General features: G+C 38.5%; 2 protein-coding genes across 9 annotated transcripts in view; both read right to left on the reverse strand.

The window, feature by feature from the left end:
• The window catches only part of LOC139947286 (testis-expressed protein 11-like), a 71,180-nt gene extending 68,767 nt beyond the window's left edge, over positions 1–2,413 (reverse strand). Inside the window, exons 1-2 of one of the 6 annotated variants that reach the window (XM_071945175.1) lie at positions 1,809–2,413; positions 984–1,103 (exon numbers count right to left, since the gene is read on the reverse strand). The gene's annotated coding sequence lies outside the window, so the exon portion shown is untranslated. Of the gene's footprint in view, positions 1–720; positions 743–818; positions 838–947; positions 1,299–1,808 lie in introns of those variants that run through there. The other 5 variants (XM_071945176.1, XM_071945173.1, XM_071945172.1 and 2 more) reach the window with 5 other exon arrangements.
• A 1,388-nt stretch (positions 2,414–3,801) lies between these two features.
• LOC139947500 (adhesion G-protein coupled receptor G6-like) lies at positions 3,802–27,266 on the reverse strand. 3 transcript variants are annotated; one of them, XM_071945427.1, is made up of 21 exons: positions 27,165–27,266; positions 20,468–20,727; positions 19,378–19,449; positions 18,763–18,929; positions 18,023–18,093; positions 17,228–17,429; positions 16,393–16,452; positions 14,531–14,762; positions 13,947–14,056; positions 13,152–13,389; positions 12,590–12,758; positions 11,891–12,037; positions 11,399–11,563; positions 10,859–10,907; positions 10,642–10,751; positions 9,349–9,476; positions 9,046–9,075; positions 8,438–8,736; positions 7,742–7,814; positions 6,493–6,902; positions 3,802–5,981 (listed from the first exon to the last, which is right to left on the reverse strand). In XM_071945427.1, exons 2-21 carry the CDS (start codon positions 20,674–20,676, stop codon positions 5,887–5,889), a joined length of 3,036 nt encoding a protein of 1,011 aa, XP_071801528.1. In that variant the 5' UTR covers positions 20,677–20,727; positions 27,165–27,266; the 3' UTR covers positions 3,802–5,886. The 3 variants fall into 3 exon arrangements, with proteins under 3 accessions (XP_071801528.1, XP_071801526.1, XP_071801527.1); XM_071945425.1 differs by having other exon boundaries at positions 27,133–27,262; XM_071945426.1 differs by lacking the exon at positions 27,165–27,266 and adding an exon at positions 25,535–25,749.
• Between the last annotated feature and the right edge of the window lie 13 nt (positions 27,267–27,279).

Genomic DNA, 27,279 nt, shown 5'->3' on the forward strand with positions numbered 1-27,279 from the left:
ATGGTTTTGTTATAATAGGTACAAACATTTTGGTAATAATGTATAAATAATACATCAATCATGCCAAAAAGTGTCTTCTGCTAAATAGTGTCCGTTGAGCATGCGCAGTGGAGGCCAGACACTTTTAAAAATCAATTAGACATGTTATTGTTAGAGCCTAGTTTAGTCTTATCATACTATCATCGAGTCCCGCCAGTTCAACTACAATACAAGAGTGAAATTTAAAGTACTCTTCACGGGTCTTAGTTTAGCAGGCATTATTATGGAAAAGTTTCCGTATGGCGCCACCACTTTTTCACAGTATCTTTTAATTTGCCTCAATGCAACCTAAGCGCCCCCCTGTTGTCCATGTTATGCAAGCGCTGTAAAAAAAACAGCAAGATGGCAGCCAACCGAGAATTTTTTTTTCACCCAGACAAAAATTCAATTTTTATACTGAAAAGGGTAGGCCCCCCTAATAAATAAACTAAAGCTTATGAAAATTCCCCTTTAGTATTCATAAGTTCTTTGCCTCTTTTGTGGATTTTAAATAAATTTGGAGGAGTTGACGGCAAGGCATGCAAGGAAGTAGTGTAGTAGGTCCCTAATAAAGTGAAAGCAGGAGTCATTTATTAAATATAGGTGGGGGATAATTTTTTTTTTATAGGATACGATAACGAAACAAAATCCAACAACATCCGAAAAGTGTGTTCTTTAATATGAACAGATAGAGCCAAGCACCTACTGCCTTAGCCCCACTTGTGTGGCCAAGGAATAAGGATAGAATGAGCTATCCTTTCCTTGGCCACACAAGTGGGGCTACTACTGCCTACAATTACCTTCTCCCCTGTTGGCCTCCTGCAAAAGATCGTAAGAGAAGAGAGTAGTAAAGAAGAAAACTCGTCGCTGAATGACAAATAAATGACACATTGACAGTTATAGCATGCATGGCATGCATTCAATCTTACCGCGGCCATCCATCATGCATCAGGCACAATACATACAAGTGGAGTGTGATGTACACTTTTTGTACACACAAGTACACCGCATGCGAAGTCGTCGTGCGTTGCACCCTCGTCCTCAAGATGTGTCAAGCAGTTACATGGTTAGTTACAAGGTTACTACTGTAAATGGTCGAAAATAAAGTTATTTTATTACAGATTATTTTGTTTGATAGCGCCCTCTTTGAGAAAACCTTATTAACAGCCCAGACTCTTGGCCGAATTCGGGCGGTGTGTTCTTGGATGCTCGAGAACAAGACGGATCGCTGTTCTTGGTTTATCTGCTCAAACGACGATGTGATAAAAGCGCCACGAAAAGAGGTTCGGTACTCGTCATGTGACAACGTGGTTCGTCAGTTAAAGGAACACGTTACCTTGGATCGGACGAGTTGGTCTATAAAAAGCGTTTGAAACCGTTTGTTATGAAATGCATATGATTGGAAAGATGTTTTAAAAGTAGAATATAATGATCCACACAAGTATCACTCAAAATTTCACGGTTTTCATTTTACGTCGCGAACTAACACGGTCGGCCATCCATAAATGGCCGACCGTTCATTAGTCGACGAGGTAAAAAGAAAACCACGCAATTTCAAGGCATATTTGTGTAGGTCATTGTATTCTACTTTTACAACATCTTTCTAACCATATCGATTTTATAACAAACGGTTACAGAACGCTTTTCAAAGACCAACTCGACCGATCCAAGGCAACGTTCCTTTAAATAGGATGTTTTTTAACAGTTGGAAACCCGACAGTAGAAAAGAGACCACACTTTCATTGTTTTCTTTGAGATGACAACTTTCAACCATTTTGCATCTAATTTACTTATTCTCTTGATGTTGTGCTGCCATTTTGTAAAGTGTTGTTCTCGAAACCCCCGATGAAAGGTGGTGTGTGATCTTGTTCCGAGTGAATCATTCTCGGGTCATGAGTTCATCGTTCGGGCGTGAGAACAGCCCACTCGGGCCAAGAACACACCGCCCGAACTCAGCCGTGTCTTAATAGTAAGTGATATTAATGAAAGAAAAGAACACCGTACGAAGTTGTGTGCTTTCAGATGCTTGATTTCGAGACCTCAAATTCTAAATCAGAGGTCTCGAAATCAAATTCGTGGAAAATTACTTCGTTCTCGAAAACTACTTCACTTCAGAGGGAGCTGTTTCTCAAATGTTTTATACTATCAACCTCTACCCATTACTTGTAATCAAGAAAGGTTTTATGACAATAATTATTTTTAGTAATTACCAAAAGTGTCCACTGCCTTTAACCACCATCATCTTGTGTTTTATTTCAAGCTCAACTATGGAGGGCATGTACCACCTAGTTTGTTCACTTATGAAAAACTTTAAAGTCACCTGGAAGTGGTATTTTTTCAAAATAAAGCTTTTGTCACTAATACATGTGTTTTGATGAGTGGAATGTGAATAAACAGTTAACTAAGGTTTTAAAAAATGTTCTTATGTTATTTACAAATTTAAGAGTAGACCCCGACCCGAGAGGGCGCTGTTCGTGACGTCAATCGAGGCAGACTTTGCCTGTAATGCGTAGAGTAAACACAATTGCAAAGTACATGTACGGACCAAGTCGTGAGTTTGTACGTTTAAAAAAAAAAGGGTTTTTTTTCCGGCAATGCCGACCAGGTGTATTGCTGCTGAATGCAGAAAAACACTTTTTGAAATGTACCAACTCACGACTTGGACGTACATGTACTTTGCACGTGTGTTTACTATACGCATTGCAGGCAAAGTCTGCCTCGATTGACGTCACAAAAGGGGTAGGCGGAGTCAGCCCCCAAACAACTTTATATATTTTTTAAACATATAAATCGTGACAAACAATTATTAAAAAAATTGTTTTATTGTTCGTAAGCATATACTCTTATGTTTGAAAAAAAAATTATATTTCCAGGTGACTTTAGAAGTTTCTAATACCGTTTTCATATGTGAGCAAAGCTAGTAGAAGTCGCACCCCTTGTAGGCATTGAACTCTACTTTTGGTATTTTCGTTTACCCCAATGTCTCCCATCTCATTGACTTTTTACTCGAGCAAATTTCCCAAAGTACCAATATTATTTCTGTTCCTCTTTGCGCCGAGATCATTTTTTTTTTTTTTTTTTTTTTTGGGGGGGGGGGGGAAATATTCATTTTTGGGGGGGGGGGTTTACAGTCAATCTTTTTTTTCTAACAGTTCGAGTCCTATTTCTTGGGTAAGTCTTTATCTCAGATCCGCACATTGTCTTGTATCCATCAAAATGCTCACTCTCCAGTTTATTCCTGTACTGGGTTTGAAATTCCTAGTTTTATTGTAATAACATGTTATCAAGCGTTGTTTTTGCGACTCTTTTTTTCTGAGTTTGCTGTCTGGAGTTTATTTCATGAAGTCCCAAACTTTGTTCTGTCCCCAAACCCCTCAAACAAATTCATTTCTACCAATAGATGCAAGGCACATGACGTCATTGACCGATATCTCCCCCCCCCCCCCCCCACACACACACACACAATTTTTTATTGAGGATTCATGCAAAACATTAACACAAAGGTTGTTTTAACCATCCCCAATATATTTGAAAAGCGACCTCAACAGACAAAGTAGATCGAATTATGTCAGCAAGCAAAACTACATCCAAATAGTCACGGGATGGTATATGTAATACCCGAGACCATACCAAATCCCATGTGGTTTACTTTCACAGCGTTTCTCAAAATAGCTAATTAATTTGCTAAAGAGTATTGCCAGGACAGTGCCTACTCAGTCCCCTTGTTGCCCCCTTCCCATCCCACCTATCCGCCATACTCACACAACCCCCATCCCCGTCCTGTTCTTTTAGACCAATTCTAAAGCTTTAGAATGTTACTTGTTAAAGGCAGTGGACACTATTGGTAATTACTCAAAATAATTATTAGCATAAAACCTTTCTTTGTGACGAGTAATGGAGAGCTGTTGATAGTATAAAACATTGTGAGAAACGACTCCCTCTGAAGTGCCATAGTTTTTGAGAAAGAAGTAATTTTCCACGAATTTGATTTCGAGACTTCAGATTTATAACTTGAGGTCTCGAAATCAACCGTCTAAACGCACGCAACTTCGTGTGACAAGTGTGTTTTTTTCTTTCATTATTATCTCGCAACTTCGATGACCGATTGAGCTCAAATTTTCACAGGTTAGTTATTTTATGCATATGTTGAGATCCACCAACTGTGAAGGCTAGTCTTTGACAATTACCAATAGTGTCCACTGCCTTTAACTATGGGAGGTACATGCAGTAACTGAACATGAGTTAGTACAGGCCTGCTCGATAATGATGACAATTACCATCAATGTCCACTGCCTTTAATGAATAAAAAAAATAGTAAAAACAAAGAAAACAGTTATTTTCACGCACGAACACGGTGCATACAAAACGATCACACATCGTTGATACTTGTTATGTATATTGGCTATACCTGTCTTTATTATAGATTATCTTAATACAACCCATGTGACCTTTCTCTGACCAATCATAACGCATAAACCTTCGGGGGCGTGTAATGAATTAAACATGACACTTTGTTCTAGTTACCGAGTTTCTATTTTATCAATAGTGCAGAGCTATTATTTTAATATAATTTTGTATTAAGTTATTATTCTATTAAAATCAATTTCCTCCTTCTTTACATAGATCAATTTAAGTTAAAATAATTATACCAAACCTATATTTACACTAGCTAATCACTAAGTTTACACCACAATCCACAGTTTTGATTATTATTGGTTCCATTTATTTTGAATGATGATCATGACCCCTTGCGTTTCCTTTTCCAATATTGTTCAGAAGAACAATTATTTTGTTTATGATTAATTACAAATAGCTTGTGACCAAATCATTAATTAACAACCTTGCTTGGGAGGTACTATTTACACTAGAATCTAACAGCTGCAATTATTTATTTTTTCTTCTCCATTTGTCTCGAATACAATCTGAATATTATTTACAAACTTACATATTTGTTTTATTTAACCAAAAACTAAAAGGAAAAAAATACAATAATGTAATACCCTTTGACATTGTTATAGGCGTACCCTTTGAAAACTGAATAATAAGAATAACGAAGGTACAACCTTTATACATGAGAGAAAAGCCATTTGGTTCCGTCTTGCGCAATCGACGTTGGCTCTTGGGTTGGGGTTTGGGGGGTTAGGTGGGGTGGGATTGGTGAGGTGGGGTGCGGGTTGGTGGGGTGCGGGACATAGATGTTATACCCATTGCATTATCCATCATCGTTGATGAGTTTCTCACGAGTTGAAGGCATTGCAGATCAGTGGTAAAAGACTACCATTGGCTGAAAGTCTGCACTTTTCCCTTGTTTTTCATCAGAGAATGTGGTCATGACGTCACATCATGCGGTCAATGACGTAATGTGCAATACATCCATAGATTCCTTGCACATGACGTCACCATCCAAAAACAGTCGTCTTACTGAGGAAAGGGAAGAGCTGCCATTGGCCAAGAGATGTGCGCAGCTCGTGTGTAAACATTATTTCATCGCGAACATCGTGGTGGTCAATGCAAGAGGGTCTAGTTTACCATTTTGTTTTAGTTTGTGTGACCGCGCAAGTTTAGCTATCGTATTCGACAGTTTGAACCTTTGAATCCTATTGCGCACACAATTGTTGCTTTAATAACTTTGGAAAGAAACAACACTGCACACGCTCATTAGATCCCTTCTTTCTTCGTCGTGCGAATCTTACAAAAATATAAAGTTTAATCTTAAAGTCGACTTAAATCAACGAGTGATAATGTCTGCTGCCACCTAGCGTTTCAAACTCTCACTAATTTATTTGACTCTCTTAAGTGACGACGTTTGCCATTGGTAAGGATACTGGTATGACGCTTGGCACGCTGATTCAATAAGGCCTTCAATAGTTATGACTGATCGTTGCAGATAGGGTTATCTATACCATTCGGCTCCGAGATCTTAAACAGCTCTGCAGCATTCACGATTCCTTCATTCTTTGAATCTGGTTTAAATAAGAGAATATTGTAGAGGTCAATAGAAGAGAACACATAAAATCTGACGAATTTTTCCGTACACTTTTTATGAAATGTTGATGGAAAGAATAGTTAGTAGCCTACAGCAACTCAACTCTCCCTCAGGTGGCATTAGTTTACATTTGTACATAAAAACTTTTCTTGGAAATATCAGCAGACAATGTGATCTTCCTATGTGCATTTATGTTAGGTATTTTTTGTATCGTAATTATGTTTATTTTATTTTGCCAACAGGGACCGCCACTCAATCATTTAATAACCTTAACCCCTGTCCAATGTGTAATGACATGGGGGAGCAAACATGATATCATGATATCCTATACTGGACCATTCCACATACGGGGGGACTCGGTCCCAGATTTGTTTTCCTTGTTTTTGTTTAGGGGCATTAAACTATTTGCAATCATGTGCTAAGCACACGTCCCCGACTACCAATATATCATTCTTGATGTGGACAAGGTGACAGGGATCTATAAATACCTTTTCCACAACTGGCAGATGACTTTGTCGATGAACTAATATCCCCATGTTGCATTCCCAATAACCTCATCCACCGTTGTCGAATTGACGGCTTGAGGAGACACTGGAATACGAAGATGTTAAACCCCTGTGTCGTGTTGAAGATGACGAATAAGTAACTGAATGCCAGATTCGCCTCACCGATGCCAAACAGAGCAAAGAACCACGTGAGGCCAAACAGGACCGTGATGCTCGCACACGCCTTGAACTGCGCCCTTAGATCAAAGTTGCGCCGTGATTGGCTGATGTTGCGCCTGCGCATTTTACAAAGCTGCAACGTGACTACCAGGAAGATGACGAGGTTGAAGAGGAGAACGACTGAGACGGGTGCGAGGAAAGATGCGTAGAAAGGAATGCGCGATAACCAACATCTGAACAAAACATATAAAACAAGAAAGTTGTTCATAAAATATAAAGCTTAGGATATAATTGTTGATAATTTTATAGCCAGCACCATTTGGCAGTTTTTTATCGGCACACAATGTACAATGTTTTCTAACACAAAGATTTCCATTCAATCAAAGAAAAGCCCATTAAGAGTTACCTTAACATTTGTCGAGACACACTTATTGCCAGGCTGCATCAAATAACCCCCCTACCCTTTTTTTTATTTTTTTATTACCAATAATAGATGAAAAAATGTACATGGTGAATATAATTAGCAACCGTCACTTTTCTTTTATTTGCCACGTATTAATCAAAGTAACTGTAGGCCTATGGCTGCACCTTGCATTATGAAGTCTCACTGCACGTGCACGCACCTTCCATAAATGAAGATGAGCACGTCTGCTGTAACTGGTCTACTGGGCAAGATTTCATAGTTATTCTATGTACACGGGCATACTTTGATCATGTGGCAGCTCTCCCAGTAATTCACTTTCATTGACCTTTAGTACAAAAATAGCATAGACTTGTATCGTCTCCTGACGATGCCTAGAGCAAGCCAGTCGAAACGTTGATTGAGACAAATTCAGAACTGACTCCGCGGTGGTGCAGTTAATCACGATCCTATAAGATTAAAGTAGTCCCAGCCTATTGTCTATACCATCCGCCCTGGTAAAGAAGGCAGGACAGTTCCTTTTCAGAACTGAGCAATCTCCCGTATAGTGGAATAAAGCAATACAGTTCTCTAAGAACAAACTCTACACATGGTGTTACCGCAAACCCAAATATACATTGTAGTGTCTAGAAAAGATCCAAATGAACTTACAAGCCGTTGTAAAGTCCGTAATTCTCTGGGAAGTTGATACCGAATGTTACAGCCACTATGACAAAGGGTGTACCTGTGGTGTTAGAAACCAAACGAATAAGGATCAGAGAATAGTTTCCACGCAGGAGGGCGTGTTATTTTAACCAACTGCCGTAGGTTTTGAATGGTTGGCAACTCTTCTTTAATTTTTTAAAAGTCATTATAAATTGATAACCATATATATGTTAATAACCATTCTGTTACCCCCACCCACCCCCCCCCCCCCCAACATTATTTTGTGTGCGCGGAAGAATCACACAACGCCCTTCTACAAGGCACATCTAGCAATCTCATGACCCAAACAATGTGACATTAATGTTCCATTTATGTTGCTAGAATTACCCCAAGAAGTGTTTTCTCATGCAAAATTTGACCTTCTTTGTATGTGATTTATGAACGGCAGAAAACTGATCAAATCTTCACGCTTAGTTTTCTTGGAACACGGTGTTGCACAACTATGCTTTCTTTTCTGTGTCCAGTAACTTTTCGTGTTGACCTTCATTTCATAAAACCGTGGACTTTAAAAAAAAATCTTGCATGTAGCTCACATTATTACTTTGTTCTACCATGTTGAATCTGAAAATTGTGATTAAAAATCTAGCTGCCCAAGAGTGTCGTTATCATAGCATCAAAACCCAAATAATTGGTTGCCCTTACCCCATCCAAACAGACACATCTTCATCATGAATCTGCTGTAATATTTATCGAAGACCAGCACGAGTGCTAGATACATATTGAATGCTTCGAGTGCCATCCATGCCATCGATGCTAGTAAGCTGTAGTGAGTAGCCGCAGCCATACCGATGCAGACGCTTTCCTCTAGGCCAAGTTCAACCGTAAGGGTATTAACAAGAAAGGCGATGTTTGAGAGAGCCAGCGCTACCGAGAGATGGACGAGGATGTTCGTGTGCCGATCGGCTCTCGCTTTCCCGTTTTTGCCGGTGTTAAACGAACCACTGAAAGTCAAAGAATTTGCCAAATATTAGTAAAATTTGTAGTTACTTTTTATGATACTGAGAGAGCGCCTTTCGGACATTGTACCCATATCATGGGTGTTGAGAGTGTCCAATGGATCAATTTTATTTAGGCACGTGGTTGATGGATGTCACTTTCGGTCTTTATGCAGCATCCGTGTTTGCTCACATTATTTATTTATTGTTTGTTTGTTTATTTTCTTCCTTGTTTTTTAACAGAAAATGTTTTTGTCTCTTTCTATCATACAGTAAAAAAAAAATTATGACTTTTTTTTTCTCGAAAACACTTACCTCCCATCAGCTCTGTATTTCGGCTCTTCTCTGCAATAAATAAATAGAATCATTTAAAATCAAATGAGATTCACTCATAAAAGTTCTAATTTGTTTTCTTTCTTTTTTAAATGATTTTTATGCACATGAGGTTAATGTGGAGAGCAACCTCATTGGGGTTCAAAGGAGGCTGTGCATTTGGCCAATGTGTACCATGTGTCCAAATCTGTACGTTGCAATTATTCCGTCATCGCTGTACGACTGGGTGACGTCATTGCATAAAGGTCATAAGTAAAACGTAATCAAAAGGATGCGCGATTTTACCTGAAACAGCCCAATGTCAAGATGGTCAAAGCCAGTGCAACGATAGAGATACTGCAACCTATATAAGATAACACTGACAGGATTTGGGCGTGTACTGGATCCAATGGTTCACCTTTGTTGTAAATATCCTGATGAAGAAAAAATAATAATAGAAGGAATTGTGACAATTTAGAGATGGGGCAAGAACAGTATACACATGGAGGTACAAGTGCCTCCATGGTATACACAAGTGTTGCACGCTATGATAAGGTCAGTGGCAAAATGGCACCCGAGGCGAAACCGAGAGCGCCATTTTGCTCACGATTGCACACATAGTTGCATTGTGACAACACAGTGACGATGGCATGATGGCAGAATTGCACCGAGACAGCAATTTGGTAGTGGCAAGAAGTTAAAGCTGACAAAACAGTGATAGAGTAAGGGGTTGTATTCTGACAGCACAGTGACAGTATAGTTGCAATGTGAGCGCACAGTGACAGCGCTGCAATGACATATACTGCATTGTGAAAGCACAGGGGCACGATGACAAAACTGCACTGTGACAACACAGCGACAGTGCGGATGACAATACTACTTTGTGACATCACAGTGGTAGCATGGTCAGTACATTGACAGTACTTTGTTAGTGCAGCGGCATTTCACACTATAGTAGTCCAACCCCCAAAATCTATACAATAGTATAGATTTTGGGTGTTAGAACGAATTTACTAGGAGTGGGATTTGAACCAACGACTTCCAATAAAGATTGGTACACTGGTACATAATACCTCACAACAGCGGTCAAATGACAGAACAAGAACACAAAAAATTAGAGTATCTGCAAGGTGATGGCACCAATCTGTAATGTCCACTGTGTCACATTAAAGGAACACGTTGCCTTGGATCGGACGAGTTGGTCTATAAAAAGCGTTTTGTGACCGTCTGTTATAAAATGCATATGGTTAGAAAGATTATGTAAAAGTAGAATACAATAATCTACACAAGTATGCCTCGAAATTGCGTGGTTTTCTTTTCACCTCGTCTACTAATTTGACTCCCATAAATGGCCGACCGTGATAGTTCGTGACGTTAAAAAGAAAACCGTGCAATTTTGAGTGATACTTGTGTGGATCATTATATTCTACTTTTAAAACATCTTTCTAACCATATATATTTCATAACAAACGGTTTCAAACGCTTTTTAGTGACCAGCTCGTCCAATCCAAGGCAACGTGTTCCTTTAATGTACACATGCTGGCAATTAAAGCATGTTTGTAATGTACAGTCTAATGATTCAAGCATGAGTAAACTCACCATTAACATTGCGAAGTTTGTGAGATGGTCACACTCACAAACAACAGTCTCAGAGTTGGTCAACTCACTGATTAACGAGCAGCCTTCTGTTGACCAACCTCCTTGGAAATCTATCGATGAATCACAGACAGGTGGTTAGGACTCTTCGAATGTTGTTATTGGCTAGCTTTTTTAAATCCATACAGTTTAATAATTAAATACCCAGACATCTACTTACCGTTCGCATTCACATCCCAGAAAACACACTGAGGATTGTCAGCACTTTGCTGTTGTCAACAAATAAAGGAAGAAGAAAATAAATTTGAATGAAAAGTAAAATACGCCAGTTGTTTTTATTCAGGTTTTGTTGTATTACAACTGAATTGCTTTAAACCCAACTGTCTCCTGGAGACGACCATAGCATACTCATCGAAACGTCGAGTTGTTATTAGTCTCGGGGCTTTTAAGAACCACACGGTTCAGGGTGAGTTTTTTCTTTACACAAATGATTCTATATCTCCATAATGCAACGTTGGAAATTTTACTAAATATTGAGGCCTTCTGTTGTTTTTAAGCTACTTATATTATTGATATCGAATGTGGTTTTATTGAACAGTTAGACCCATTGCATTATCCGACACTTTGTGGACAGGACACGCATGCGTGTACACGCTGCGCACGACTCTCTGCCAATGATAGCTCTTCATTGGTGCACGTGGTAGCGGCCAATGCAAGTGGTCTGGTCGTCACGATATCAACCGACTGTTACCAAACTTACTGTTCGGAGTACTTGGAGGTGTATCCTGACAGGCTTTGCAAGGTCTGTTAAGGTTAGATTCCCGACAGACGCCGAGATCACAGCACTGTTCAGTACCGTGCCCGTGACGTTATCAGATGTTGATTTGAAGCCGTCGGTTTGGCTTTCCACTGATGTTGTGATAGCCTGTGAAACCAAGGGCAATAAAGGTTTAAAGACACTGGACGCTAATGGGAGTTTTTACTGTCAAAAAACCGGTCATCTCACTCTTGATGAGCTCAATCGGTCGTCGAAGTTGCGAGATAACTATGAAAGCAAAAACAACCTTGTCACACAATGTTGTGTGCGTTCAGATGCTTGATTTCGAGACCTCAAGTTCTAAATCTGAGGTAATTATCAATAGTATCCACTGCCTTTGAAACTAAAGTATGGTAAGCTTACATAACAAAGTAATTTTGTTTGCGGGTTTTCGGGTAGTGAAGTCTGCCAGCGAGTAAGGACAGTGATACTCACATTGAAATAAGTTGTTTGTTGGTAAAGCAGGAACTGACATGTACTCAGGTACACGCCTGCATCTTGCAGTAGCCTTGATGGTACGTGTATGTAACCGAGTAAGTCCGTTCCGTTTCCTGGTGAAGTTTCGTTTCTCAAAATGAAAGGCTGCAAAGTAGACACAAAAAAACAGTGAATGGTTATTGACTGCATGTGATAGCGGTAGAAATCTTGCAAAATGGCGCTATAGAGCATTTCTGCGCCACTTCAAGGAACGCATGCAAAGCCGTGGACTCGACTCAACCCAAATCCTGTGCCATGCCATCACCAAAAAAACTATTGCATTTCCCAACCTGTTTCGCACGCGGGACCACATTTTGACGTCGAGCGCACACTGTCCTAGTGTAGTTTGCGCGATGTGCTTAGAATCTCTCACAGAGAGAACGGAACTTGAATGCGCGTGCAAATCAACTGATAGATTTTTAAAGGACTCCGACGATTCATTTTTACCAAGTTCTGTAATGTTATTAGAAAACCATGTAAATATTTTCATAATGAAGGTGACGATGATGATGTAAAAAAAGCTGCACTCCTTTAAAGACGTTTACCTAGTTATTCCAGTAGAAATGTAATTTCTTTTATTCTTTAATCAATCAAAGTCAACTTATTCATAACATGAACGGAAAATGTCGAAAAGTAAAGTAACAATAAAGTGTTCACCTTGACGTCATCATCTTCGCCCGATTGCGATCCTCCGAATAGGATGCTCTCCTCGCTTTGATCACGTGCATCGACGATGATGACGTCAACGGCACGTGACTCTGACGTCAACTGTGTGGAGTTGATTAGAGGTACTTGAATTGTAAACTCATTGATAAGGTACAGCAATCTGTGAATGATTAAAATAATTTTATATACGTTTTGATTTATTTTGTGTCCAAAAAATATTGTGTTAAAATATGCAAGTATTGTGATCTAAATGTAACACTGCCTTTTGATGTAGAAAAACCTCTGAAATTGTTGTGGTTTGAATTTGTGAACGCTAACAACATTCACGCATGCGTATGACACTTTTGATTGGCAAACGCAATAAAGTTGTGCACTTGGCAGAAAAACGCGCATGCGTGACGCCACCCGAGTCGGCCACATCAACATGAAAAGGCGCATTGGTCCCTCATTTTGAGAGCAAGAAGTGTGAAGTGCTTAATCGCGATGTGTGACTCTACATTCATATAAAAGGTTATCAAATAATTTATATCAAATACAAATAATAAAAACAAACCTGCTTGTGGTCCTGTTTATTATCTGACTATTCACGAGTTCTTCAAATCTCACCGACGTCATCTGAAACGCTGTTGCCATGGAGTCCTTGAAGATCTCCCGCCCTTTTACTGGGTATAATTTGAGAGTGCGCAGAAGACTCGACAGGACACCAACAGCATTTGTAACGTCATCGGCTTTGAGTGACGCCGGATATGACGTCACCGATTCCAGCGTAGATGATACATCTAAAACATTTTCTGAAAGTAAATCAGATCAATCATATTCCCTTAAAGACACTGGACACTATTGGTGAATGTCAGAGACCAGTCTTCTCACTTCGTGTATCTCAACATATCCACTAAATAACAAAGCTGCGAAAATTTGAGCTCAATTGGTCGTCGAAGTTGCGAGATAATAATGAAAGAAAAAAAACACCCTTGTCACACGAAGTTGTGTGCTTTCAGACATGTGATTTCGAGACCTCCAAATCTAGTTCTGAGGTCTCGAAATCAAATTCTTGGCGACTTACTTCTTCCTCAAAAACTACGTTACTTCAGAGGCAGCCGTTTCTCACAATTTTGTAGACTATCAACAGCTCTCCATTGCTCGATACCAAGTATTAGTTTTAACCCAAAAATTATTTGGGTCCACTGCCTTTAAAGAAACCATAAAACTTCGAAGGAAATATTGGTGCACCAAACTGTAACTATATATGGATTAAATGTATATAAAATTATATATTTGTATGTGTATTTTTGTACAAACCAATAGCAAAGCAAACTCCCGTCGTTATGAGATAAATCAAAGAACCAACCTTCGGTGATTTGAATATTGATGAGTTCTTTGAGAACGTTAGACGCTGACGAACAATTATCTGTATCAGGATCTTCCCAGAATGACGGGCCGTTACTGTCGTTCCAAAAACTATAGTGTTAGAGTAAAAAGTAATAATTGTTTTACTTTAAATCTTCCGTGTGCCATTTGACTGTCTACATTTGAACATAATTGTATGATAAACACGTCGGTCTTGTCTATGTGGTTACACACATTGTGAAGTTCATTATACCTGTTACATTGTAACACGTTGTTTCTTCCCTGCTGATGCCTGCTGCTGTTGTTGTTGTTGTCATTGTCATTTTCGTTTTCGTTGCTGTTTTTGTAGCCGTCGCCGTCGTCGTTGTCTTTGTCGTTTTGTTTTGTTTTTGTCTAGTTTTCACATACAAACTAATGTTGTAAAACGGGGCTTTAGTACAACGATCTACCATGACTCTTTTGCGCTTCCACGCACAGTACATTATGCAAAGAAATAAGACGCACAAAGTTACTATTGTTGCTCATCATTCAGATTTAAACAATTACTTGATTGTTTAAACAAAAAACAAACTAAGGATTGCTTACCAAGTCCTACAAGCAAAGCTCATACCAACTCCAATAGTATTGTACGGGCACGGCACTGTCACTGTTTGGTTCACCCCGGTCGCTGGCCACGTGATCACACCAGTATCCCCTAGCGTTACTTCGCTAAAACACGTACTATCTGGCGAATTCGTAATTGGGATATCATTCGTGATTGGGATAGTAGATTGTTCAGTCGTGCCGAGGGGTGATGGCGATGTCATGGGTGCCGTTTCTATACAAGAACAGGTTTTAAACCAAAACATGACATAAATAATTGCCCTTTTGTGGTGTTTACTTTAAATTAAGTCCGGCCTGTTAAGTGATACATTTTGTAATTGTTAATTTGCCACAGACGTGAATCTACTTGAGCGCACCATGATTGTCAGAACGTTGTTTGCTAAACTCTCTACCAGTACCTTCCAATAGTCTGAAGTAGGGTCCTTTGCCTATTAGTGTGCAAGCCACGGCGGCGTGTTGGTGAAAGGTATAGCTCGGTTCGATTTTATTTTGGACCCCAACCAAAATACAAAATAAAGCTGCCAACATGCTTAACGGGGTATACCGGTTTACAGTTTACGTAATTAAGTGAATTAGAACCATAACAATTAATGTTAGAAATGGTATAGCTAACAAAACCTGTAGAAAATCAGTGTATCCGCTTTACCGGCTGTAAAGTGTCTTATTGACATGACAATGTTGTGCAATGTTGTTTATTAGTAGTCTGGTGCCGAGTTGTTACGACCACATTATAATTAGGGTGGGGCATGAGGATCCAGTGTATTTCCATTCAGAAGAAATTCACGTTTGAACAGTCGTGGTAGTTGGCAGACGTCTGTCGCTGACGCCAATGTCAAGTTTAGATGCATCTATCAATGACATATTCATCTCCTCATCTTGTCAGTTTGTTGGTGATCGTGTCTCATTCCATCATACAGCATTGACCTCCAGCTATGGAGCGGTGGCTAGGTAGCTGAGGCCATGACCTGGTGGGGATGTTAAATTCTACCAAATCTCTCTTTAAACGGCCGTTACCGTGTCAATCATATCTACACCAAACTGATAATGTTCCATTGTCCGGAGAAGCATAGCCCATTTGATTCTTTTATGGCGATTGAACATTGGGTTTATTATTAGTCATGTTGAAAGAGAGCCATAACATCCCTACAAGGTGGGTTTGAACACAGTCATGTTCAGGATGTAGTGAAGCATGATGGGAACGACTGGACATAGGGCCTATCAGCTGGTCAGCGCAAAGTGCAGGACCACATTTTGATATATGCATGAGGCTTAAATGTAAACGATTCAAACCCCAGTTTCAAGAAGAATGTTGTAACCAAGCATATATATAGACCTTTATCATGCTGCCTCCATCCTGGTCATGTTCCTCGTGTAATGAATACCAATAATGCATGCTAATAATCGTCTTGCAATTAGGAACCAGGCTTGTGTTTTATTCTCCGGTTTGGTAACCTCAGATGGCTGCACCGTTGATAAATTTCTCTATTATTTAAGGCAAAGTATGGCGGTAAGAGTAGTCTTGCACCAAGACTTCGCGCACGAACGGATCCGGAAACTGTCAGTCATAACAATGCAACACACGGACGTACAGAGCTCAAGCACGGAAACGGATAAGTTTTACAGAGTTTTCTTACTTCATTGCGCCTTTTAACCAAAAAGGCAGCTATAAATGGGAATACAAGAGTAGTGACTCGTTCTTAAACTGCCGTTTAAAACCTTGCAGAGTCGTTGCCGTGCGACTATGGCCCTCGCTTTTGGCTCGGGCCTTTGTCACACGACAACGACCCTGCCGGTCTTAAACGGCCGTTTAAGAACTCGTTGCTACCCTTTTCTGTTTGGCTCACCAGTGCTTGGGGGTTCTGTCGCTACTGGTAGTGGTGCTCGGAACGGGAATGTGTAGTTCGCTGAAATATAAAAAGATAAATTATAAACTCAGCTTTGGTTGCCAAAACAATGCAAACTCTGATTATATGGTCACTCTCATTGCCAGAAATGTGAGAGACTGGATGGAAGGCATATTGCACTTAAACCACTGTTACGATGTTCTGCTCGTCTGATCGTGAGTGACCTTATGGTTGACCTCAAGCTGACACTGGCAATGTTGGTCATTGTCAAAGACCAGTCTTCTTAAGGCCCGGTCACACAGGCCCCGATAACGAGAACGAAAACGAGAACGATAAAAATGCACGCTCGCGATTGGTTGAATTGCTCCACGCAGAATACGCCCACGCTCATTCAACCAATCGAGGGAGTGCATTTTTATCGTTATCGTTTTCGTTCTCGTTATCGGGGCCTGTGTGACCGGGCCTTTACTTGGTGTATCTTGTAAAAAATTGAACTCAATTGGTCGTCGAAGTTGCAAGAAAATGATGGAAGAAAAAACACTATTGTCACACGAAGTTTTGCGCTTCCAGATATGCTTGATTTCGGAACATCGAAATCTAATTTGGAGCTCTCAAAATCAAATTCATGGAAAATTAACTTTTTTTCTCAGAAACTTCGTTACTTCAGAGGGAGCCGTTTCTCATTCTTAATACTATCAACAGCTCTCGGTTGCCTGTAACTAAGTTTTTATGCTAACAATTAATATAACTTTCCAAAAACTAGAACTAATGAGGTTAGATTTTACTTATATTGAAAGGGACAGGAAATATGTCTTAATAAAATTAATGGATGTACCGTTAATTGTGTTCAGTTCTTTGTTACACAAAGTCCCTTGGCAGCAGTAAACGCAGACTGAAGTCGAACCATCAACTTGACGACAAGATTCTCCGTTAGTAGCGGCGGCAGAGCTCAAACAGTCCTTAGTCAATTCGCACGTCTTATTGATATTGACTTCCCCGTTTGCTTGGAATATCACTTTATTCTGGCAAGTAGTTCTCTGTTTAATAGTACCAGAGAAAACTGACAAAGGGTTTCGTGGTAGGACAGTGGGTGAAGTGTGAGTGAAAATGGCTGGAATTTCAACCTAAACGGGATGTAAAATTCTTAAAATACATCATGGGGCAAGTGATGAGTCCTCGGCTAATAGAGCTATTTAAAAATCCTGCAGTGAGCGCCGTCTTAACCACTTCGTACACACACTGGTAATGCGATGATATCCCAAAATGGACCGTGCCGCACGCCCTAACTGGATGCAAAACAAACCCTTTGAACCTATGAAAAAAATCTTTATGGGCTGACAACATGCCATGTTGCATCCGAACACGTCCCGAGCACTGCTTGAAAGTTTTAAGCGCAAAAAGTAGCTGAGAGCACAACAACATTTTGCTCATCAGAACAAGGTTACCCGTCAAAATACAATGTACCGAGTGTGAAATGAACCAAGTGTGACTGTATATTCTGCTTATTGTTGCTTTATTAGGACACATTATAGCAATGTTTCTGCATGTTACAAGTAGAACCATTATAATAAGGTCTTCAGTTTATAGGTCTTCACCATCTCTGGGTTTGATGTTTCCATTACTTACTCACCGGGTAGCATTGAGATATTGAGGTACAGCCATCGTTTGAAGTTGCATCATTACACCCGTAACAATTGCGGTCTATAGTCAAATATAACAACAATATCCAAATATTTTGAAACAATACAAGTCATGGTTTTTTTTACCAGGGGATTGTGGATAACAAAATTTGTTGATGACAGTTTTTAAACGTTTGTACTTCCCTGGGCTACAGTAGTTTAAATGTGTGAATATTTAAAATAGAAAAAAAAAAAACAGAAATCAAAGTTAGCTGCAATTTAACTGTAACACTAAAAGCAGCAACATCATACCGGGCCTGAGGGTTATGTTTTTGGTTGTTTTTATTTTTAAAATTGTAGATTTGGAATAAGGGATTTTACAGGCCACGTGAAGCAAGCTTGTTTTGATATAAAAATACAGCTGAAGTCATTTGACCTTGGGTTAACACTAAATAGTTTATTCTGTGCACCTTTCTAGTTTCGTTTGTGCTTCGTTTCTAGTTTATGTTGTGCTTAATACCTCGAGGTCTAGCTTCTTTTGTGCTTTCCTCTCAAGTTTCTTTGGTGCTTTCATCACTAGTTTCTTTTGTGCTTACCTGCCTAATTTCTTTTGTGCTTACTTTTCAAGTTTGTTTCGGTGCTTACATCTCTAGTTTCTGTGCTTACCCCTCTAATTTCTTGTGTGCTTGCCTGTCTAATTTCGTTTGTGTTTACCTGTCTTTAACCTCTCTATAGTTTGTTTTGTATATACCTGGTAAACCGAACATTGCTTCGGTGACTTCCTGCCCACTGTATATGCTGTTGTCACAAATAGCACCCGTCACAATAACCGATGACGTCACACTCTTTAGATTAAGGAGCCAGCTTTTAAAGTCCACCAATTGGTCATCGCATTGAAGCTCATTACCAGTCAGGATCCTGGCAGAAAAATTACCTTCATAATAATTTTAATACTTAGAAATCATCACATTCGGGAAATATAGGTCAGTTTGTTGGTGTATGTTAATAAGGCACCGTATGATGGCTTTGGAGGAAAATCGTACAATATAACCGCTGTAAAACCACTGATGCATGAACGGCAAAATTATTAACGTGTGTAATCCTCCATGGTGCAATTAAGAAGCAACCTCTTGGTGGCGTGCTTTGGTTTTGAATGCCACGGCAATAGACCTTATCGCAAATACTCGGTACTCTAACAATAGACGTGGAATGAGGTGCATGCTGGTCTAGCTATCAAATTTGATCACTAGCTAGACCATGCAGCATGCAACTCATTCGACAGTTTGCGCTTGCGCAATGGTATTTGCGAAAAGGTCTATTTACATATATACAAAAATAAACCCCAGATAAGAATGCGATTACTTACAACTCTTGAAGGTGGTCTAGTCGATCAAAGTCCACATACTCGATCCGGGTGATGTTGTTGTGCGTAAGATTTCTGCCAAACAAAAGGTACGGGAATAGCGGGATAATATGGGTTTTTTTTTATGAAAGGCGGCCCACAGGAACGCAACAACACAAATACTCTATTGTTTTTTGTACAATGACTATTGAAGGAACGTTACAGAATTTGTAAGAAGAAAAATCGTGAAGATCACAGATTCACATAAAACTTACATGGTACAAAAAACATCCCTTTAAATATTTTTGTCTGAAATGTCATATTTTGATGAGAATCAAACAAACTAATTTCTTGTTTGGAGTTGATCGTTTAGTGAGCGTTTATTCATTTTTATTTTGGCATCAATGCAATGCCATATTTGTAATCGGTGTTCACTTTTCTCTCGTGACCCAGATGACCGACCGATCTCAAACCTCTACAGGTTTGTCAGGTTATGCAAAAATGGTGGATTACATAAAGTGCTTACACTGCCAGCAACTATTTTGTTAGCAACAACAAATTCTGTAATATTCCTTTAAATGAAATTTAGTGTATTGTTTAATTATTTATCTCTGCAACTATAAAACATGTAAACACGCTTTCCCAATGGCATCACACTCAGCACCAAATCATTGAGCGTTAATTCGAACACCTGTGTGAAATGGCTAATTAAAGACACTGGACACTATTTGTAATTGTCAAAGACAAGTCTTCTCACTTGGTGTATCTAAACATATGCATAAAATAACAAATATGTACACAAATTGAGCTCAATTGGTCGTCGAAGTTGCGAGATATGAGTGAAATAAGAAACACCCTTGTCACACAAAGTTGATGTGTGCTTTCAGATGCTTGATTTCGAGACCTCAAATTCTAAACTTGAGGTCCCGAAATCAAATTCGTGGAAAATTACTTCCGTCTCGAAAACTACGTCACTTCAGAGGGAGCTGTTTCGCACAATGTTTGATATTATCAACCTCTCCCCATTACTCGTTACCAAGTGAGGTTTTATGCTGATAATTATTTTGAGTAACTACCAATAGTGTCCACTGCCTCTAAAAGGGAGGAAACTTACAACACCGATGTGTCGATGGGGAAGGGGTGGATGGAAACCCATCCTCTATATGAACAGTCTACGGTTAGATTCCCGTCGGGTGTCCTCCAGCAATCGCATGGTTGACCATTGCCACCATCGCCAGTCCCATCTTGACATACGTCCGGTATAGCCCCATGTAGTCCACATACGAACCACAGTAATAGAAGTACTACGCCGGGTACCAACATCCGGATAACAGTGGATACGACGAGGTATTGGGGTTTAGTTCAATGGAGAAACTAAAAGACAACAACAGGGAGGGAAAAAAAGTGAACATTATTTATATTTTTAAAAGTTCAGTTTTTGTTGGGTTTCCCCGCCAACAGCAAAAAAACGTTTTCAATTTACACATGGCTTATTAACTTTGTTTGTAAGTGACAGCTCCGTCGACAAAGCATTCAACAGTAGTGAAACTTAGGAGTGAAACTTATGTTTAGCATTCGATGGTAAGAGTGAGACAATAAGGTGGTCAAATTCATTTGAGCTCGCAGAGTTCATCGTATTCCAACCAGTCACATTCGGCGTAAAGGTGCTATGGTGAAATTACAGTCTTGAAGAACCAGCCATGTACCGTACATGAACTAGTCTAGTGGCTGAAAAGTACTTGAATTGGAAGAACGAAATCACATGTTCACTAAAACGTAATAGTAGCTAAATAACAACCATACTTTGATCGGATAAAGGGGTTAATCGTCAAATTAAACGCGTTCTAATTATTTAATTTTGCTAAAACCGAACGGGAAAACCTGTACTGTTGTTTTTAATTTTGCTTTAATATTAATTATCAGAGAGAGTTAAATCCCTTTAAGGACTCAAAAGTATTAAAGAGTAATCTCCAGGGTCTGGCATTAAAATAATATTTATTTTAATGAACAATGAACAACCGCATTATTTACAGCCTTAGTTGGAGAGCCGTATTTTCATCATTCAGTCATATTCCAACCCATTTCTAATTTGTTATCCTGACCCAAGGATAAGCTCCTCGCAGCATTGATAATAAATCAGTGTTATTTCAATGATTTATGATTAATATCCAATAATTTCTAATCCATCGAAAACGCTGAGGTACTCGTTTTATCAGTATGTGATAGATGACTACCGGCTTCCATACGAAGTATATTGAGCCTCCCATCTACTGGATCCTAATCAATCTTCACATCTACACTTCATTCCCAGTGCGTGAACCTTCTTCACAGTATAGACACTTGAAGTTAATTGAGTCCCAGAATGAAGTGCCTCTCAACCACAGTTTGTGTTTTTACTTTGTTGCGGCGCCAGAGTAAGAAAGCGAAACCCCGTAGCGTTACCAGTGTGTTTGTTTTGTTGGTTTGTTGGGGTGTTTGTTTCTTTGTTTGTTTCAAAACAAATTTCACAGGCATCATCCAACCCAATTGCTTTACATGTGATTGTTTTCATAGAGGTCGGGAGCACAGTACAGTCTTCTTCTTCTTCTTCTCCAAACCTGTGAAAACTTAAGCTCAATTGGTCATCGAAGTTGCGAAATAATAATGAAAGAAAAAACACCCTTGTCACCTAAAGCTGCAGTTTTGTGCTTTCAGATGCTTGATTTCGAGACCTCAAAATCTAATTCTGAGGTCTCAAAATCAAATTCGTGGAAAATTACTTCTTTCTCAAAAACTATATTACATCAGAGGGAGCCGTTTCTCACCAGTTCCCTTTAGGCCTACTCGTTACCAAGTAAGGTTTTATGATAGTAATTATTTTGAGTAATTACCAATAGTGTCCAGTGCCTATAACCAGACTTAAGTAAATCTTTGACAGATATAGAAACACTTTACTTGTTACACGAAGTTGTGTGCTTTAAGATGCTTGAAGTTGAGACCTCAAATTCTAAACCTGAGGTCTCGAAATCAACTTCGTGGAAAATTACTTCTTTCTCGAAAACTGCGTTACTTCAGAGGGAGCTGTTTCTCACAATGTTTTATACTACAAACCTCTCCCCATTACTCGTTACCAAGTAAGGTTTTATGCTGATAATTATTTTGAATATTACCGATAGTGTCCACTGCCTTAAAATAAAATAACCGTTCGCCTTTAATTATTATTATTATTATTAAGCATTTAGGTACGCTATTCATGGTAAAACCATATCACGGCGTTTGCAAAGAGCAATAAATTAAACATTATACAAACAAACAACAATAGAACAAAACAAAAAATCAATTAGGAAAGAGGTAGGTTTTAAGAATCTTCTTAAACACATTCACTGTTTCAGCAGATTTAATATAGGAGGGAAGTTCATTCCACTCTTTAGCTGCTGAAACAGTGAATGTGCGATCTCCCGCCTTACTGTGAGTCATGGGAAAAGTAAGGCGAAATGGATCTGCATTGGAGCGAAGATTTGTACGCAAAGGTCGATACAACTGAATACATTCATTAAAATACACTGGTGCCTGATTGTGAAAGAATTTGTAAACGAATAAAAGAATCTTAAATACAATCCTCTGTTTAATTGGTAACCAATGAAGCGATCTTAGAAGAGGCATGGCATCATGACGGCGATCCAACCTAAAGATAACACGAGCAGCCCAGTTCTGCAAACTTTGAAGTCTCTTAATATGCACCTGTGGGACTTCTGTAAGCAACCCGTTACAATAGTCTAACCGGGAAAGAACATGGCTGCGAATCACATGATGACATGCCTCTTCAGATACATACTTCCGTATCTGTGACACATTTTTTAACTGAAATCGAACAGACTTGCAAAGGGGTTTATTTGGTAAGACATAGACATATTGCAATCAAAATATACACCAAGGTTCTTGACTGATGTTGATGGTGCAATCTGAGTGGTACAGAGGTAATCCACTTGAACGGCCTTAAAAAATGCGGAAAATTTTTGGAGAATCTCTGGTCATGCCAACTCTCCGAATGCCGTTTTTCTAAACCAATGCAATAAACGCTATACAAATTCAACGATCATTAATTGAAAAACGGTTCCAACTGAAGAGGCAAAACATTTTAATACGAAAATGCATGAAAGTGAATCAGGCTGCGTTTTTGCCAAACATGATTAGTAACCTATATTTATGTATTGAATTATCAATTGATGTGACTTGTTGTTGGCTGTGCCATCGCTAGGCCATTTCACCCAGTAAAACATTGAGCAACCAACGACACGTAATTGCAAGATAGCTGTGAAAATCCTGATTTATGACTGAAATGCTGCGACATTTCGTTATAGATAATAACAACACCTAAATAAATGAAGCTATAAATTTAGCAATCTGATTGCTTTTTCATGTATGAACTTCTGCATACACGGGAATATAGGTTGACGTAAATCTGTACGATATGTCAATATCTTGATGATAGACAATCACCATTCAAGCATGTCACTATTAAGGCATAATGAAAAAAGTATGACTCTAAATCAAAGTCGACGTGATGTAAAACGTCCACATTGATGAACAATATGAACAGGGTGTTATTATTTGATTGTGGTTTAGTTTTTTATTTTAATCAGATTTCAAACTGAATCAAATTTATTTATGAACTGCTATTGAACTAAAAGGATGTTGCCCTACTGCCATTTCCCGTATTCGTATGTTCATAAAAGTCAGTTTGTAATATTCACCACTTTCCATGTTGCTAAGCTTACGGCACTTGACACCTTGTCAAAGGCCAGTATTCTCACTTGGTGTATCCCGATATTGCACAAAGTAACGGACTTGTAAACATATGGGCCCAATTGGTCATCGAACTTGCAAAGACACAAAGACTTAACTGAAGTTTTGTTATTTTGAGTGAGAAGTTAATCTTTCTCAAAAACTATACGTTCCTTCAGAGTGAGCCGTTTCTCACAATGTTTTATCATCAACAGCTCTCTATTGCTCGTTACCAAGTACGTTTATGCTAACAATTGTCATAAGATTACCAATAGTGTCCAATGTCTTTAATTACCAGTAACAATGTTACAATTTGAATTGAACGACATGGGCCTTATACGCAGTTTTCCCGCAAACATAAGGACATCCGATTTATATTCTGGTTTATATGTTATTCAAATGACAAAACAATATGTTAAGTAAAAAATACTTCATATTATGTCATAAAAATGTATATAATTTTTGTTTCAAGGAAGGTTCGACCATGAAGACTTTTTCGTAACGTGCCTTCTGGCAAATTATACCTTCATTTTTTTGTTTACCATTCAATTGTTTTAATCCTATATGGATACACAATACAACCAACACGTGGTCGCGTTTTTTGAAATATCACCGAAAATCCGCAGCGATTATTTATGTCAACGCAGGAAGACCAAATCCGTAACTGAAATACACAATCTCAGAGATGGATTACTGGTAGTAACGCTTTTCGGACCATTGGAAGATATTAACTGGTACATTTTTCCATAACCACTTTAATTCAAAGTGAAATTATTCTCAGACTGCTTTTAAACTATCTAAAGCCGCTGTACTTTTAACCAAGTATTTCTTGGTTGTATTGTCATTAATTTTCAATTGATTGCTATATCAAAGTACCGTCATACGTCCATCAAATATCGAGAACTGAAAGGCGTGCAGACTCAATTTCTGGAGGTTTTATCAGCAGCGTAGTGGTTTTTAAACTGCGCTCAGTTCATAAAATAAAATAATAAAAAATAAAAAACGAGTACTCCGAGTGTCGGTACGTGCGCACTATCGCCTGTTAAAACACTTCCCTAAAAAACTATAGCTAGACATGATTGCATTTGTCCACGAATTCCAAGCTGTTTCGCCAATAACTTTCAAAAATTACTCTACTCAATTACTCGATATGAAAATCTATTATGACGTATCCAGCCTGTTAAAAAAAAATTAAAAATTACAATGACAAAAAAATAATTAAAAATGTGTGTGATTACGTCAATATGATGTCATTTCATAAAACATTCCTCAAGAACTTCCCAATATCGAACACCCATCTAAGTTTCAGCACGATCTCACCATTACTAAAATAAGAGCTGTTTCGCTACACTGCGCTACGAAACAGCTATAGATTGTTCATGTTACACTCTGCAAAATGTCAAAAACAAGGACTTACCCATTGCCGTTCAATGTCTTGGTTACCTAGTTTGTTTATTTAGGCAGGTCTCGGTTAATGGTGGGCTGTTTGGTCTGACGGAAATAATCAATGTTACTTTGAATAGGTTTGGTCTACTTCATGAAACTAACAACATTTTGCATATTAGACCTTCGTTTCTGAGAGAAAAATCCCAATATTAGACGACAAAAGCAGGAAACGTACATGCGGGAAGTCAAACCAATGGCGATTTAGGGACTTTCAGTACTGCTACTGAACTTTGTTCGTTAGATGTTTGTTTTCTTCCTCGACTTGTCAAAGCATAACAATTGGTAGATATGTGTGTCCTAACAGTGCATTTTGATCGAGCGTTGATATGTTCATGTGTTTACACTGCAATTATAAATTGATTTGTGTCAACAATCAGACAATTGAAATAGGTCATGGTATTTTGTACTTTGCGAAAGATCGAAAATCTCGGTGTGTTATCAGTAGACATTTGACGAACAAAGAATTCAAGATATTCACCCATAACCGCCAAACGAGTAACAAGTGACTATGTTAACCTGCAGAAAGCCAAATTGTCTGTTTCTAAAATTGAAATACAAGCAAGGTAGTCTGAATAAGATAAATTCCAATACGGTAACAAAAGACATAACCTATAGGTATTGCTTTCTTTGTCATGTACATAATTGGTTACATGTTCCATTCTCAGTTCAAATGTTATGATGCATGAAAGCAATGATATAATTCACGAATTAATTTATCCGAAAAACTCTTTAAACCGGTAATTTCTTCACTGCATTTTTGTATTTTGGGGTTATTTTTCAATATGTTTAGCTTGAAATTGTCATTACAGTCCGGAAATTGCTACAAGACTATAAGGCAACACATTTTTCTTTAACCATTTTCTCAACCAAATTTCGAAAAACATGCTCGAGATTTTGCAAATCAATCTACTTTTGTTGGGTTAAAATTACTCAATTTTTTTTTAATTTGTCTTTAATTTGTTAGCAATATATAGCACATTTTTGTTATGTTTGAGTTTTAAGGGAAATACACATTTTATCCATTTCTCGTGTTCGCTTGATTTTAGCAGTAATTGAAAACGAATCTATCCCCTTCAACTTTGTGCACCCACTTCGTATGTTGTTCTCCCATAAATAAAGCACAATTTCATTTGAAAACATCTGCAAGTTGCTATATAACCAACAAGTAAACATGAAATCTTGTAGTTCAAGATGGACCTGTTATTTATAACTTAAAAACAAAATGATATAGACAATTTTCAAATCGATACAATTATTGTTCTACAACTATTATAAAATGTATGATACATTGTGACACTACTGTATCCGAAAACTTAGTTTATAAAAAATATATATTATTTTAAATATATCTTAAAAAGGAGAGAAATTTTCCATTCAAGGACCTGCTATGCTTTCGATGTAGTCGGAATATTAGCACATACATTTCCAAAAAAATATTCTCTCTAACATTTGGTTCGATTGTTGCTATTAAGAATTTGTTGTTGACCCAAGATTTAAAATGCACGAAAATTTTACGAAATACAAATATCAAAACAGTTTACACACTAACCAAAATGATGATCCACTTACCGATTTTAAGATAGCTTAACTTAGTATGTCACCTTCTTCACAGGAGCCGGATTGGAGACAACTTTCAAACTGAGCTGCAGCCGTTGCTAGTCAGAAATGACACTACTGCAAAGATTGTAGTTCTAACATTTTATTTCCTTTAGTGCG

The sequence above is a fragment of the Asterias amurensis genome, chromosome 14 (genome assembly GCF_032118995.1).
Source record: "Asterias amurensis chromosome 14, ASM3211899v1".
Lineage (NCBI taxonomy): Eukaryota > Metazoa > Echinodermata > Asteroidea > Forcipulatida > Asteriidae > Asterias > Asterias amurensis.

What these genes read in the sequence shown, in the direction of transcription:
- LOC139947500 (XM_071945427.1), bottom strand. Translation starts at nt 20,676, where the DNA reads ATGTTGGTACCCGGCGTAGTACTTCTATTACTGTGGTTCGTATGTGGA. An exon ending in CAATATTCAAATCACCGAAG is followed by an intron (nt 13,390 to 13,946) that starts GTTGGTTCTTTG and finishes ATTTACTTTCAG; the next exon opens with AAAATGTTTTAGATGTATCA. An exon ending in AACAAACAACTTATTTCAAT is followed by an intron (nt 11,564 to 11,890) that starts GTGAGTATCACT and finishes TTGGTTTCACAG; the next exon opens with GCTATCACAACATCAGTGGA.